At 41.2% G+C, this 16,829-nt stretch overlaps 1 protein-coding gene across 4 annotated transcripts in view; it reads left to right on the top strand.

Annotated features, from left to right (window-relative positions):
* Positions 1 to 16,829, top strand: part of TBC1D4 (TBC1 domain family member 4) — a 119,778-nt gene that overhangs the window by 80,392 nt on the left and 22,557 nt on the right. For 2 of the 4 annotated variants that reach the window (XM_084844833.1, XM_084844834.1), the window contains exons 10-12: positions 841 to 1,064; positions 5,426 to 5,575; positions 15,479 to 15,639. In XM_084844833.1, the coding sequence (XP_084700959.1) occupies positions 841 to 1,064; positions 5,426 to 5,575; positions 15,479 to 15,639 (535 nt within the window). The remainder of the gene's footprint in view (positions 1 to 840; positions 1,065 to 5,425; positions 5,576 to 15,478; positions 15,640 to 16,829) is intronic. The other 2 variants (XM_084844836.1, XM_084844835.1) reach the window with 1 other exon arrangement.

Raw genomic sequence — 16,829 nt, forward strand, 5'->3', positions numbered from 1 at the left:
TGCTTTAAAAACTACAGAAGAGAGCAGGGCAATATTAGCTTGTCTTAATTTTCTCAAAACTTTGCAAGATAATGTCTAATAGGAAAGTAAGTTAGAAAACCTGCTTGCTTTATAGGTATAAGCAAAGTAGTTCCTTGTTAATTAGAATGAAAAATATTTGGGTGGGTGGGGTAATAAACATGTGAAGTGATAAAAAGAAAGCTCTTGTTTATCCCAGTTGACATGCTGTTTTAAGCACTGGCATTTTAATCTATCATCCTTTCCTGTTAGCATGTTGTACACTTTCCTTTTATTTCCTGTTTAAATAGCTTCTCAGCCACGCACACATTTGGAATTATTTTTTCCCCAAGAGACACGGATACGGAGTAGCTCTTGAGACTTTTAATTTTCCTGTTGCTGTTGCTCTTAGTGTAACTGTTTTACTTATAGAGCCTTTTTCCAGGATACTGCTTTGGCAGGACAGGAAACCCTGTGCATGATCTGTCGAGGAAATGAGTGAAGAAGCCAATGTTGATTGGAGCCCAGGCCTACTGCTTGAATTCCCCCTCCTCCTCCTTCCCCCCAAGGCTTGTTAAAATGTCTGTCCAGTAGCTTTTAGTCTGGTTTGAGTGCTGCCTAGTTTTTTTTGTGGCATTGTCCATGAGAGGGCATGGCAATTCCACCAGGGCAAAGGATGTTTGGCATAGGTCGTCGTTAGCATACAGTAGGTTTGTTTCTTTTTCCTCCAGAAGGAGCAGCTTCAGCTCCTTTTTTGTTAACTGCAGGGATCACTCTGACATGCTTAGAAGTTGCGGGGCGCAGAGGGGAGCCTCATTCCTGTCTGTGACTGACTGCTTTTAGGACTGCTCCTCTGGGGAGTCTCCTCCCACAACCCCCCCTGCTTCTCCTACATCCTCGGCTTGGAAGGCCTTCCCTGCAGAGGAATCTGATTCGCCCCAGTTCAGAAGACGTGCACACACACTTAGCCATCTGCCTTCCAGCTCGAAGAGGATCACTGTCCAAGACGGGAGGTCCCAAAGTGTCAGGTCTCCTCTCCTGAGACAGAACTCTGTGGAGCAGAGCAGGTAAGTTCTGAGCTAAGTAACTGTAGTGTGTGTATAGGGACTGGGAGCTTGGGTAGGTTTTTTTCTTCCCTGATTTTTCCCTGGAGGTAACATATACCCTTAAACTTAAGGACAAGAAATGTTATCGGAATAATTACTAGCTTTTTTTTCCTACCATAGGCAATCGGGGAGTAACGTTAGCATTTACATCTTGATCCTAAGCATGTTTTTCCTGGAAGTAGGTTTCAGTGACTTTAGCGGGACTTCTTCCCATGTAAGTGTGCATCGGATTGTAGCCTTAGGTTATTGTGAGCTACGTGCATAGACCTTTGACCTATGAATGTGTGTTTATGTTTTATTTTAGCTTCGTAAAATCACTTTTATATGATGGCTAAAAAATATTTTAAACAATTAGGTGCGTATAATATTGATAGGTTACATTTATAAACTAGAAAGCAATTCGAGCCTGTCTGTACAGGTATTGCTTAAATGTAAAGAAGTGATCTTTGGGTAGATGTTTCTCCTGCGCAAACCCATTGAAATGAATGGGGGATGCACAAACCAATTGGGCCCATCAATTTGGGAGGTTTTATTTACTTAAAAATTAAAAACAATATTTTGTATAAGGTAAGGTAAACATTTTTAAAAGAAACCTGTTTTGTTTTGTCTTAAACTAAATATTTTATACTGCGGACTTGAGTCTGATTCTGCTTTATCACAGTAGAGAGATGCATTTGTCTTTGCATTGTCCAATAATTTATAGTGCAATGGCTTTATTTATATTATTTTATATTAACATTTCTAGGCTGATTTCCTGACTAAAAAGGATCCTCAGAAGGACAAAAACAATGTATCTGTATATAAAATCTATCAATACAAGAAAAAGTTCTTGTCTTGATCAAGACTTAAGCGGCGAAGATCTTAAGCAACACAAGAACAGGAGCAACATCAGCAGCGGTGCCATTGAAGAACCATACCAATTAGAGTGGGGGTTGGGGAAGAACTTGACTCATATTAAAGGCACACGGGGCAAGGGCGATCTTCAGACACTGAAAAAACAGCTAGGTAGGAGAGTTGTATAGTCTAGATGCTGTAACTGAGAAGGTCCCATTCTGCATTCTCGTCACCTGTATGGTGGGACAGAAGAAAGATAATATGGGATCAGGTAGTCTTTTAACTACTTGGTCCCAAACAGTTTAAGCCTTTAAAGGTGATTACTCACACTTTAAATTGAGCTCAAAAACAAGCTGGGAGCCAGTGAGGATCAAATAACTTCAGAGTGGCATGCTCAAAAAACCCCAGTCCCATCAGCAATCTGGCTGCAGCATTCTGACCCGGCTGCAGCTTCCAAACACTGTGCAAAAGCGCTACAGCGTGTTATAGTTGTTTAAACTGGATGTGATCAAGGCATGTGTGGCAGTGGCCAAATCTGCAGTACACTTTGACCAGCTACGGATGTTGAATATTCCTATGCAACTGCTGTTAAATTGTGGGCCTTAAGGCTGCAATCTTATACAAACCTAGCTGGGAGTAAGTCCCATTGAACTCAATGGGGCTTACTTCTGAATAGATATGGATTGTACTGTAAGTGTCCTTAAGTGGCTTCACAACTAGAAACCTGATAATTTGCAATAATTATGTAGATCCGCGGTGGCTTAGTGGTTAAGACGCTGAACTGCAGACCGGAAGGTTGGCAGCACAGCAGTTCGAGACCCGAGTGCCGTGTGACGGAGTGAGCTCCCGTCTTCGGTCCCAGCTCCTGCCAACCTAGCCGTTCGAAAGCAAGAAATTGCAAGTAGATAAATAGGTACCGCTTCGGCGGGAAAGGTAACAGCGTTCCGTGCACCAGTCATGCTGGCCACATGACCACGGAAGCATCTTCGGACAGCGCTGGCTCTTCGGCTTTGAAATGGAGATGAGCACCACACCCTAGAGTCGGACACGAATGGCTAGGGACACCTTTACCTTTTTTTATTAATAGATAGGTAACAAGTATGATACACAAAAGCTGTTGTTCTTGTCCTTGAAATCCCAGCATCTGCTTCCTTATATGCAAATCTGCACAGCTAGGCTATATGTCATGTGGGATCTTGCAGGGTGGGTGGGTGCAGTGGAACCTCCTGAGCGCTGCTGCAGAGGTTGGCTGTACAAATTCCAGGAGCTCCTACACACTTATAAAACACACAGAACACTACTTAAGTTAGCCACTACTAGTGGAAACCAGTTAGAATGTGCTGTGTTAGAACATCTGTAGGTTAGATCTTGTTTCCTTTATTTCTAGGGTACAGAAGGCAACCATTTCCAAGCTGTTACTGTACTAATCCGTTTTGGTTTGTTTCTTTCTCTGTTGAAATGACTGGCAGAACAGCTAATTAAACATTCACACCGTTCACTACCAAACTAGTGATAACACCAGTACAGAAATCCTCATGGCTGAGCTTGCTGCAGAGCTACATATCCATCACCTCCAGCACTTGTACCTCTGCTGATCTCCAGCACCAGATAGGGTTCTCCTTCATCCGTTGTTTGCACCTGTGTGCGTATGAGAATTCAGTGCAGTGGAAGCACATTTCCGGTCCCCAGTCTGGTAGCAGTCTCACCACTGATGCAGCTCCATTCAAGGTTAAGGCAGCTGCTTCAGCTCTGTGTAATATTCTCTTCCCCAACTGCTGGCAGCAAATTATGCCCAATAGAAAGCCTATTTGATAAAAGGGGAGATCTGTCACCACTTTTACCCACTTCTATGTCAACAGGTAGCTTAGGGTCATCTGCAGATCTGGATTCCTCTTGATGCTCTGTTCAGCAAAAGGGGGAAATCAGTTGATTGCTTGTCAGAAAAGTGACCATATGTTTTTGCAGATAAATGTAGTGTCTTCTTGTTGCTTTTTCCTTTTTGCTGTTTTTGTTTTCTCAAACTGCGATCATGATGTTGCACTGAAACAGGAATCTTGAACAATAATTGTGTTAGAGTTGCTGACAGCATTTATTTGTCCATCACTGCAGAGCTGCTGTCTTGCTTGGTCAGCAAGTTTTCTAGTCAGAACGGCAACTCTACAACAACGGCTTGATCGTATGTTGTTTTTGTGCACGTGTGCAGACCCAGAAATTACCAACCTAGAAATGTTTGGTAGCGGAGACTGCATTGACCAGCCTCCTTTTTTAAAAGCCTGAAATCATTCTAACGATACTTACATTTTTCCCACTAAGTGCACCTTTGCAAAAGTGTTTAAAAATTTGGTTAAACACTTTTTGAGCAAACTGTATTTAGCTTCTCAAATGTTTTTGGCATAGCCAAGTTTTAAAAGATATTTGTTCAGCTATTAAATGAGTAAGTCTTTAAATGTTTAGGAACGTTTATTTCCTTAAAAACATAATGAGTATGGTATACTTAATACATTGTTCTAGGGATGGAGTTGCAAGGACAATTTCATTTTGAGTTACTTTACCGTTCTATAGTCTAACTGTAAAATAACTGGATGCTCTGCTTTATTCTTTAACCCCCCCCCCCCACACACACACACACACATACACCATAGTCTGGAGAAAGTATTTATTTTCCTTTGTTGGAAATTTTATCTAGCCCTGACATCACAACATTCTGACACAAGTGAGTTCTACTACATGTTGTGAAAATGCAAGGGAGAGCTAGATGCACAGCAGCCATTTTTGGTTTATTCCATGAGCCCATAGAAACCCTGTTACCTGCCCTTTTAAGTATCTGACATAGTAATACAAAAGATACTGTATGACTGCCAGTACTAGATTTTTTAGTTGTCTTTTTAAAATTAAAGTTAATAGATTCACTAACTAGAATCTTATTAGGCTGTTTCCCCCTCACCCCGCAACGTAAGTTCAGGTCCCTCTCTGCCACAGTGTTTCTGGATGTGGGCCGTTCTGTGGAACACTGCAGTCGATGACAGATGAGTTAGGTGCAAGACTGCTCATTTCAGCAGCAGCCCTTTGTCTAACGCAGTCTGGTTTTGTCAATAGAATACCAGCGGCATGACTTTCCTTAGATCTCAGTATATCACAGGGCTTATAATTTTTTTTTAAACGTAATGAAAGCTGAAAATCTAGGTAAGGGGTCTTAAATAAAGGGAGGGTGTAGCCCACCTTGACTAGAATCCTTCTTGAGAGTAAACACATAATGCACCTGTTTGATTGCTTTCAAATTCATGCCTGTAATCTTTAGCAAAATCTCATGATGTACTAACACGTAACGCAGGCAATTTGCACAGTGTTTTGGTGATAATGCCAATTATAAGTCAGGTCTTAACTGAACTCAGCCTTTGATATGGTGAGTATAGATGGGTCTGGGAGCTCTTTAAAATATGTTGTACTGAAGCTTATTTGCTACGCTTTCTCTTATCGCCTGCTGTCAGGCCGACAACTTCCCGACGTGCTCGCAGTGAGAGTGAATCATCTGCGCAGTCCAGCCTCCCTTCTTCCTTCTCTGCCCCATCTTTCCTTAAAAGCTTTTACCAGAGCTCAGGAAAGCCACCTCCTCAATCTGAAAACGAACTCCCCAAGAGGTGAGAGCATTGGCTTCTGCCTGGCCTGCAGTGCTCTACTTCCCATGCAGCTGGCTTGCAATAGGAATTTTTGCCACTCGCTGCTACCTCGGTTGTTTCCTGAGCATCTGTGAGCAGTGCATTCTGTGGAAATGCTTGTTGAACGTTACAGCACAGAGACCTTGCTTAACTACTGCACTATTTGTAATTCCGATGCCAACATTTAAAAACAAACATGTATATCAACATTGCCAAACCCGAGGCTTTTCTCTAAAGCTCATGGTACTTTGAAAATTGGTGTGTGTTTTTTTAAACCGTCATATAAGACTTTACTTCTCTAAAGGGCCTCTATGTCTAACCAGATGGTGAAGTCCTCTTGTATTCTTTGGTGGCCTTGGGTACCAAGGGTAAGGAATTTTTTTCTCCACTTCAGTCCCTCATTTGTAAAATGGGAGTACTGTTGATCTACCTCACAGAATTGTTGTAAGGTTGATTTTAGGAGATATGGAGTATTTTATGCATTAAAATTTGCCATATTTGTAAAACTTGAAGGCCTATCAGATCAACAAAAAATGTGAAAAATTAAGTTTACATTATTGCTGAGTTAACGATGTAAGGAAAATTTCCAGCTGTTCTTCTCCAGATTTTTTTTTTTGCAAGAATTGGCAATGTTGATGATTTTAGTGAATACCCACTAATTAGCTTCTTCATAGCGTGCTGAATGGCAGAGAGAGTGTTAAGGTTGCCCAAGTGTGACTAACATTGGCATGATTTTTTTAAAATGCTTTAAAATATGGAACATAATTTGCACCATCTTCAGCAGAGTCCTGGTACCTGGTATCTTTGAAGCTTGTTATATGGCAGCCTTCCCCAACCTGGTGCCCTCCAGATGTGTTGGACTGCAAGTTCCAACATCCCCAGTCAACATGGTAATTGTGGCTGGGGGTGATGAGAGTTGTAGTTCAACACATCTGGAGGGCACCAGGTTGGGGAAGGTTGTTATAGGGTGTGGGAGGGACCTGACTCCCTTTGGCCAGTCTGGATATTTGCATTTCTAAGGCATCCATCAAGGCATCCATTAATCAACAGTGTGGTGCCAGAGATGCAGCTGTGTTTGAACCCACAACCATTCAATACACAATTATACATTCTGATGGGTCTTCCCTTAGCAAATGTGAATTCCCCATAACTCGTAGATAGTGGAGATAATTGTTACGCGGGGCCCAGCTGTATAGATCAACTTCCGTTTCCTAGGATTTGCAAGGTGAAATTATTTTTGCTACAACTGAGCAAACCCTTCTGAAGTAACATGTATTCTGGGAGCATCTCCACCACCTGTAGTGTCTCAAAATTATTTTACTGAGGGGCTGGGGGCAGTGTTTCAAAACTGTATTTGAATGGTTTGGGAAATGTGGTTTCACCATCTCGGTTGCTCATGAAATTGGCACTGGAATGGCCAGCCTCTGAAGTGGATACATCCTTCATGGTTCTTCTCCCTCACTTTTAGCGTCTTTGTTTGGTGGGGATTTTTATTGTACTGAAACTGGAGGCTCACAGGCCCAATCTAGTGTGCATGGGCCAGTGGGCCAGAACTTGGAGGATGTGGCATTGTGTCTGAAGTTCTGCTCTTTGCCAAACTAGCTTGTGAGTATACAAGTAACCTGGTATCTGCCCCATAGAGTCAAAAGGCTGTTGGTCCACACTGATTTGTACAAAGCATCGCTTATTGACTTTGCAGTAAAGAAGAAGCAGCAGCAGTTCATAGGAAACAATGGGGATGGGTGAAATGGTCACTGGAGGATGTCAGGGCCCCTCAGGAACCAAGGTACACTAAGCTTAAAGGAATTTAGGAACTGTTTGGTTGCAGTGATGTACAAATGATTGGTTCCTGATCTTTTAAATGATATTTTAAAATATTTCAATTTAATTATTAGAACTGGTACATCAGAATTGTGGAAATCATTTTTGCATCCTCTCTGATGTTTTTTGTGACATCCAAAGCTGCCCTTAGTCAATAGTTGAGTAGCTCAGTGAGAGAGTTAGTGAACTCCCTCTAGTGAACACAGTCACAGCTACAATGAATATCAAAACTGAGATGTATCATGCCAATTCAATCTAACCCTGACCCAATAGTTGGCCATCCAACATCCAAAATGTGTCTAAACAAAATGTTACTAGTCTTCAGAAGTTCAGCGAGGTTGGATTTTGTCAGATTTAATTGACCAACTGAAACTCTGAGAGTTAATAGACACAGCCCTGCTTTTAGCAGTTCCTTCTTATCTGTGGGATCTCATAACTGTCGGCTACCATCGACTAGCTTGTATACGTGGTGCTGTACTTTTTGTTCTAAAAAGCAACTAAGCTTGGGGAGCAGAAGCCTGTCAGAGAGCAAAGCCCCTTTACTGTGCTGATCCCTGTTTCTAGGTTGAGAGGGCAGAAGAGGCACCCAATCTTGGCCTCTCTTTGTTGCCACCATGCCTAATAGCTGATCCCTGCAGTAAAGAGCTTCAGTATGGTCTCGAGCACCCCGACACAGTGATTACCTATCTTGTGCATGAAAACAGAAAACAGGTTGCTGTTGCTGGATGGGAGTATTTGTTTCTTATTTACAAGTGGCATCTGTAATTCTATAGCTATCAGACTTCCTGATATTTTGACACATTTCCTGTAGTTTTGTGCAGTGCTTTTCCTCAGCAGCAAAAGAAATTAAATTAGGGATTACGTTTTCTTCTTGTAGTTTTAGGGCAAACAGAAAAACTGGAGGTGTGTGACCTTAGTGTGGTTTAGGGCATTACAAAGAGGTGAGCGACATCAGGATCATCCAGTCAGAATTAAAATTGATAGGAAATTTGCAGCCTCAGGACAGAAATATTTTCATTTCTTCATGGTTATGAATCATGTTGGTAAAAGTTGTGTGTGCATATGAGCTGTTGTTCTTTTCTGTTCACTGCATGTTTTGGTTTTCCAGCTTATTTCAAAAGTACGGACTAAGAGGTGAGATTGCCGTTTTAGTTTTGTGCGTTCCTTCAAAGGAAAGAAGAAGTGAAAGCAAATTTGAAAGTGAGAGAATGCAAATTTTCTCATGGACAGCAGCAATAAAGAGTTGCTCTTGAGTCGGCTCTCATTTGTAGCTTAAACTTAAGAAACATTCCAGTTAGGCACAAGAGAAGGAGGAAATGGCAATTTTGGAATGGCAACCATGAAAGGATGTTATGAAGATGTAGCGCTTCATTTGGGAGGGTGGGATTCTTGCCACTTTGGGAAAGCCCTGCTTGTATTTGGAGAAGCTCTGTGCTAAGTTAATGAAACTTGAAGAAGGAAGTTTGCAAATTGAGAGACATACTTCAGCATGATCTCTTAACTGGCTAAAGTGAAAACAGGTTTGTGGCACCACAGGTAAGTTAAATATTTTGGTAATTACTTTTGGCTATTGCACAATATATCAGGTGCTTAAAGGTAAAAGGGCAAAAAGATAAAATGTCCAAGGCTTTTCTTTGTAGTTCTGATTTGCTTACCTCTATGTGCTGCTTTAATTCAAAGAAAAAATGGTAGTGTAACTTCAGAGAAGGTTAGTATTATAATGGATTAATGGTTGCTTTCCGGTATTAATTAATACTGATTTCTCAGAACTATGATATGTGCTCACAAGAGAAACACAAGTATTTGCTTTAGTCAAGAATACTGGGACCTCTGCTGCTGTATTATTAAGAAAACAGGGCAGGGAATGATTAAGCCATTTTCATGACAGCCTTATTTGTGTGTGCTGGACATGAAGACCGCAACTATAATTTACAAGCAGAAGTTGGCAGTGCTTCTTTTTTTCTTGAGGTTGTTATTGCTAACCTCTTTAGGATGGGTAAGTTGTGTTTGCCTTGTCCTATGAAATTTTTTTTTAAATGTAGCAAAGGTTTACCCAACCATCCCAGCTTCACAACGAAAACGTTAAAGTGACAAATAAATTCATCATATGTATTGTTGCTGCATCGATGCACTCAAGTTTGAGAGAGTTTAGAGTTTCATATTCCAAACCACATGTATCCCTCACCTTTTTCCAGCTCACCAGTTCAAGTTTCTTCCTTTTTTGTAGGCTTGTTTTTGAGTATGTTCAACAGATTGTTTGTTTGTATAGATTATTTATGATTATTAACTATAGCACTCTAGCTTATTTTTTTGTTTGTTTGCTTTCAAGTACTGGCAGCTAATATTATTAATATTTTAATACTATAAAGTGAAGAGTTCTATTGGTGTTAATTGATTCAATGGAAAGTGGGCAAGGCTTATAAAGGAAATTTGTAAGACCTTTTTTGAGTCGCAGGCAGAAAATATTATATGATCCTTGCTAGTGTATAGGACAAATGACAATGCCCCTGCTCTCCTTTCCCTCCCCTTTTTAATATGACCGAGGAATTCCTTGCCTCATGCAGTGCTCCATTGCATGTTGTAGAGTTTCACCAAAGTGAACCCAGTGCAAAAGCACCTCCTGAAGCCCTGGGTTGTCTGGGAATTTAAAGCTCCAAAATATTTCAGGCATGATTCTCTTAAAGCATACATAAGGTTGAGGCTAGGGAATTCAAGGAAGTTGGTGGTTCTAGAAACCAAAATTGGCCTGAAATAGTCTTGCTGATTTCTTGATTTAAAAGGTATTGGTGCCTTGGGCAGGGCCTTATGAAGGAGCTGTGGTGGGCAAGGAGTTGGAACCTGCTGGAGTCTGGTCAGATACTGGCAGCAACAGGGAGTTACCTGATGGGCCGGGGCAAAGTCAGGATGGCATCAGGTAGGTTATGGGTGGAGCTTGGTGGAGTCTAGAATGGATGGGATTAATAGCAAAACCTTTAAGATAAGGCAACCGCTGGAACATACTGGCTTTTCTGAACCTCCTGATGCTACTTACCTCCCAGAACCTGGTTTTTATCGATTGTGTCTAGTAATTAAAAATGTGGGGGGATGGATGAGAATGTTAGCCTGTAAATGAAAGTTTTAATGAGCATTTTTCAGTGTGCATGGGATACTTCCACACCAGCCTTCCCCAACCCAGTGCCCTCCAGATGTGTTGAACTGCAACTCGCATCGTTCCCAGCCAGCACATATTTCCCAGTTATTTCCATTCACTGTAAAAGTTTTGTAACCAAGATGATGGTCTACAATTTTGTATCACGCTAGCTGGAAATTCTCACTCTTTCATGGCATTATATGTAGGTTGGATTTAAGGTATGGTCAAAGGACCACCCACCAGTGGGATTTCAGAAGTTCGTACCACATCCCCATCATTGTCCGGCCATTGGTTCGATTCTACATTATTCCACAATCTTAACATTTTTCTGAACTGATCATTTGCAGTAGCTCTTTTTATTTGTATGGGATGAGATCCTCCTGCTTTTTCCCCAACTGGTGACCCTTGGAATAGCTGCTAGCTCATGTTCATCATCCCCCAACTAAAATTTCAACAAAGTCTGTATCCAGTTGTAATGGACCACACACATTTCACCCTCTTTTTCTTGCAGCATATAAAAAATTATAGTCAGTCTTTTCTTAACCTAAAAGGGTGCCCTGTATTTAGCTCATAGCTGCCCTCTATGGGCATCATGTCTCAGCCATACCAATTCACCTGGCGCGTAAATTTGATGACTTGTTTTGACATCATAATATTCTTTTTGTCTTTGAGTAGCTTTTCTTGATGTTTTCTAATAACTTCCTGAATGGAAGCCCATTTCCTAGCTTGCTGGTACACATAGACAGTAGGATTAGAATATTGTTCAGAGATATCTGCACCAACAAACAGTTCTATAGAAAGATAGTTTCCTTCCAGTATTGCCTTATATGGGCTATAACCAGTAGTAGACTGCATGCTACTTCTGCATGCCACCATTATGAATAGCAAAAGACTGTTGTACTACTCTTCATAATCCCCCACACTGGAAGCTAGCTTATCACACAATGTAATACCAAAACACTCAAAATGTCCCTTAGATTGTGGGTAGCATGAGGTAGTATGAGTCTTGTGAGTTTCCAGCAGCTCACTGACAGTGTGAAAGAGTCATGACACAAAACCCATGTCTTCATCAGCACTTCAGGAGTGCCATGGACACAGATTTCTCAAGAAAACCTGGGCCACAGTCAGGGTTTCCTGGTTAGGAAGTGCATAGGCTTCAGCCATTTGGAGAAGTAGTCCATGACCACTAAAATATAACAGTTTCCTCTTGGTGCACTGGAAGAGGACCTAGCAAATCCATGGTTCCATTTTCTAGAGGATGCCTAGCAGACACAGAGATCAATGGTATTCATGGTCTTTAGCTGCTTTATTAGCTCTACAATATGCATTTTCACCACCAGTGTTTTATTGATTTCTTCCATCCAGTCCAATAATAGCAGTTTTGGATTTTCTGTATCATCTTCTCAACACCTAGGTGCTCCCCAGTTGCACTGTTGTGCAAGGCCTCTAGACTCCTTCATACAGCCGAAGCAGGCAAAGCCATTTGGGCCCAACTGGGCTGACCATTCCTAGATGGTACTTGCTGTACAAGTGAAATTGTAGTTCACTGCATACACAGCAATAATTCTGTAAGCCGAAGGAAATGGTGGTTTCTTTTGACCACTGATTGCCGCTTTCCAGTCTTCTATCAGCTGTATCCTCTGCTTGGTAGTCTAGCAGAGTCTTCAGTTCAGTGCCTCCCCCCACCTTTTCTTTTTTTTGAGAAAGCATCTGCTTTGCCTACTGGATTTGTTCTCTTTTTTTTTTTTTCCTAGTTTCTTGTCTTGCAGGCCAGTGAGACAAGGCATCTGCATTTAGGTATTGCTTCAGTGGACAATGTACAATAGAATAATTAAATTCTGCCAGCTGTTCCAGCCACCAATCATGTTGTCCATCTGCTTCATGAAAGTTATGGAGCCATTTCAAGGTTCATTGATCTATACTCAAAGTGAACATTTGCCCCCATAAGAAATGCTGGAAATGCCTTGTGTATCTGATAACAGCAAGTAGCTCTTTCCTTGTAGTAGTATATCTCCAGTTATTTTATTTTAGAGCCTGGCTGCATGAGCAGTGACTCTTTCATAGCCATCTCCTATCTGAGATAGGACTGCCCCAATCCCCACCTCACTGGCATTAGTATCCAAAATAAATGGTAGGCTAGGGTCATGGTAAGCCAGCACTGGAGCAGAGAGTCATCTCTTAACTTCCAGAAAAGCTGCCTGACAGGATTTTGTCTAGCTGACCTAACCTCCTTTTCTTGTTAGTGGAATAGTGGGCTAGCAACAGTAGCAAACCTTTTTACAAATCTCTGATAATATGAAGCCAACCCCATGAAACTTCTGAGGCATGAAGTATTGGTTGGCACTGGTCACATTCTAACATACTCATTTTTTTCAAGATAAGTTGCTACTCCCTCGGTAAATATATGTTCTAAATATTTTTCCCTTCTTTAAAAACAATGTTCATGTTGAAGGTTTTACCTTTAAACCTGCAGCTGAGTCATTGAAATACAGCATGCCATCTTGCAAGATGTTTCTCAAAAGTTCTTCCAATAATGATGTTATCTAGATATATAAGACAGGAAGCACCCTGAAGTTCTGCTAAAATGACATCCATCAACCTCTGGAAAGTCCCGGAAGCATTGCATAATCCAAATGGTTTTACAATGAAAAACTGTCCTTGTTGGGCACAGAATACAGTTGTAAATTTGACCTGAGAGTCCATTTCAGTTTTGCCAATATCTACTGGCTAAATCTAAAGTACAAAACCACCTAGCATTAGCTAACATTATCTGGGTTATAGCCAATTCTAGGAAGAGAGTTGGAATCTTTCCTTGTAATCTCAATACGCTTCCATGTAGTTTGAAGCAATTGTGAAGAAGGTTTTAATTTCAGAATTGAAATAAGAATTTGAGATTGTGTCCTCTCTTCTATATCCATCTTTCTTATGAATGCATTGATTTTTTTTACTTCAGTCACTAGAAGAAATCAGATGTTGGATGCAATTGTAAGATATGTACTGGTGTGGCTAGCAATACTAAGGTGACCAAACTATACAAAAGTTTGGCCAAGGATATTTCAGTGAGTCTTGGGATTGTTTTCTGTACTAGAGAATGAAGGCTAGGGATTGAGCCATTTTCTTCCCCTGTTAGGATTGCCTCCTTTGTCTCCATTTATGACAAACCCTTGGGGTGCTTTCAGACAATGGTTTTATTGTGCGATCGCTTAGCCTCAAAAACACAGTTTTACGAGTAGTCCAGACAACAGCATCTTTCATTTGTAATCCTCCCATGTTTTCCCACTACTTCAATCTATCTTTCTTTCTTGCCACAAAAAAACAGTTAAGAAGGGAGAGACAAAATAGCAACTGCACAGTGCCTTTTGATTGCTAGCACGAGGAGCTGCCCATCTGGAAGCACCCTTAGTTTGTAAGCACATACAGGATAGCGACCTAACTTTTGCACATGTTACCTTGTAAAGCAGGGTTGGGCAGAAGGTAAATGAGAATCTACTGATAGATTGCTCGATAGTTTTCAGTAAATCAGCAAATTGCTTTAACAATAGTAACAACCCCAGTGCCTCCCCCTCACCCCGGATAAATGATCTGTAGTAACACATGGGTAGAATCACATTTGTATATACATCTCATCCCATTGTATGGCTCATGGGATATAGCATGTAATTGGCTGTGACCCCTCAGCCACCATTTGGTATCTTGCTCCAGTTGATGGGCCCTGGGATTCTGGTAATAAACAAAGTAGATCCCACAAGGCTGAAGTCTGTCCATGCTTGCTGCAAAGTATACGTTATCCTGTAAAACCGATAGCTTTTGTCATTGGTTGGGGTATAAATATTGTAAATAAAATACAATGAAGCATTATGCACATTAGCATTCCCCAACTTAGTCTGGTACCATCCAGATGTGTTGACTTAACAACTCCCAGCATCCCCCCACCTCTGCAGGTTCGGGAACGCTGATTGATGTTGATGTTGTATATAAATGTTTTATTTTTAAACATGTCTCAGATTGTCAGTGAGAGCTATGGAAAGTGGAACGATTCCTGTTCTTTGTGCATTTCCCTTTTGTCAATTTGGGGGTGGGATAGTAGAAAGGGGTACAAATAAAAGAAGGATAAGTTTCTTCTGGCAGCTGCTTCCTCACCCTCATTGCCTCCCAATGCTGACTTTACCTTGCATTCACTAATCTACCTAAAACTTTTAGAGATCACAGCTGCAAAGGGAACAAATTCTGACTCTGCCGAAGAAGTAAAAGCTTGATACTTCATTTGCTATCCTGCATGCAAATCCCTCCTGGACTGCTGGTGCAATCAGAAAAGGGAGATTTAATACATAGATTTTGAATTTCTCCCCAAGTTGAAGTGTCTGATGTGTATAGTGTAGCCTCCTCTATCCAAAAGGCCTGAGGCAATCATGCAACTTCAGGTGACTAGAAGCTGGGTCAACAGCATTCCAGATTTAAATTCGGGATATATGGACATGAGGGAGATGTAACAAATTTGGAGAAATGAATCCTGATTTGGATGAGAAAGATTCTACTGTATCCAGTTTCTTCTTCTAATTGCAATGCAGTGTTCAGTTTTAAGCATTGTTTTCACAGCTGTACAGTTTTAGTGATTCCAGAATGGTAGTATGGGACTTCCAATGGCTTGTGGAAACCTTGTGGATAGGTTGACAGGCTTCCAGCTATAGTATACGTGTGCGCGTGTGCGTGTAGAATATTATACTATTACAAGGGCTAAAATAGCAACACTTGATAGATGTGATAATGGAAAAATTTGAGAAGCCCCAGTGTATGATGATTATACTGTAAGGATGTAATCCTGTGTGTTTTAAAGGCTTGTTTTGCTAGCTTTGCATGGGTCCTTAGTAGGCTTTTATCAGTACTACTTCTTAATGACTTGGGTTGTTTTCTTTTCCTCCTGATCCTTCCTGCAGTGATGGGGAAAGAAGAAAAAGGACCTCCTCTGTATGCAGCAATGACTCGCTAAATGCTGGTGGAATCATTCTTACCCCCCGCCGGATCTCCTGGCGTCAGAGAATCTTCCTAAGGGTTGCATCGCCCATGAAGAAATCCCCCTCAGCAATGCAACTTCAAGGTCCATGTCCATTTGGGGGTAGAACAGTCTATATAATGTCCTTCAATTTATTTTTCTATTTTTAAGAGTAGTGTTCTGTTCGTAAAGATGTGGGCATGTTCTAGAAGGTGTATCTAAGTTCTAGTACTTGATATGTCTTGCTTGGTGCACGTACAAGTATTAATATTACTGCATAGGTTTTAATGGGTGTTTCCTAGGTAGTTGTAAGTTACCATCTAAGTCAGAGAGAAGTGCAAGTATATGATCAACTGACTACCTTTAAATGTTTTAATAAGTGTTTCCAAAGGTAATGGCATTGCTCTCAGCATTTCCCTGCTCAGAAGCAACAGCCGAGGAAGTGTTACCGAGGAGGTACAGGAATAATTCTGAAGTAGCAAAAGGCAGGGTGCTGAACAAGAGAGGAGCCCTGCTGGATCAGACCAAAAGTCCGTTAGTCAGTATCCCGTTTATCCACAGTAGGTGATGCCTTTGGGAAGCCCACAGGTAGGGCAAGAAGGCAATAGCCCTCTCCTGTCATTGCTTCCAAGAGGTATGCTGCCTCTGAATTTGGAGGGAACATATAGTCGGCATGACTAGTAGCCATTGATAGGCTTATCTGCCACAGATTTGTCTAATCCCCCTTTAAAACCAAGCTAGTAGTCATCACCACATCTCACATCTTGGACTGTTGATGATTTCAATGCTTTGGTTTTATCTTGAAATTGTTCTCATGGTTGTATCGGCCCTGGGATCAGTGGATAAAGGGCTGGTTAGAAATATATGTATAAATAATAAATAAATTCCATAAATTATGTGTTGAGTGACTAGCCCCTTCCTTTTGTCTGCCCTGAATCTCCTGCCAGTCCATGTAATTGAATGACCCGTGAGTTCTAATATCATTAGAGAGGGACAGAAACCTGTCTCTATATCCACCTTCCCCATCCTGTGCATGTCAGCATTCTGTGTAGCTTGGACCTTAGTGCCTTTCATATGCTAGGAAAACGATGAAGTCAGTGATGCAGGTAAAGTGGGCTTCTTCAACTATCTGTTATTTGGTTCTGAAGAGATTAAAGCCAAAAAGCTGAAACTTTGTGCCACAGATACTAAACTTTGTCCCATTTTCAGTGATCATGTCTAGTTGGTATTGCTCCCCAGTACAGAAAAAGGCAGATAGGTCTGTGCATACCAGATCATTGGCCTAGGGAAGGCCA

This window comes from Heloderma suspectum, chromosome 3 (assembly GCF_057233095.1).
Source record: "Heloderma suspectum isolate Gila_16-S chromosome 3, 16-S_ref, whole genome shotgun sequence".
Lineage (NCBI taxonomy): Eukaryota > Metazoa > Chordata > Lepidosauria > Squamata > Helodermatidae > Heloderma > Heloderma suspectum.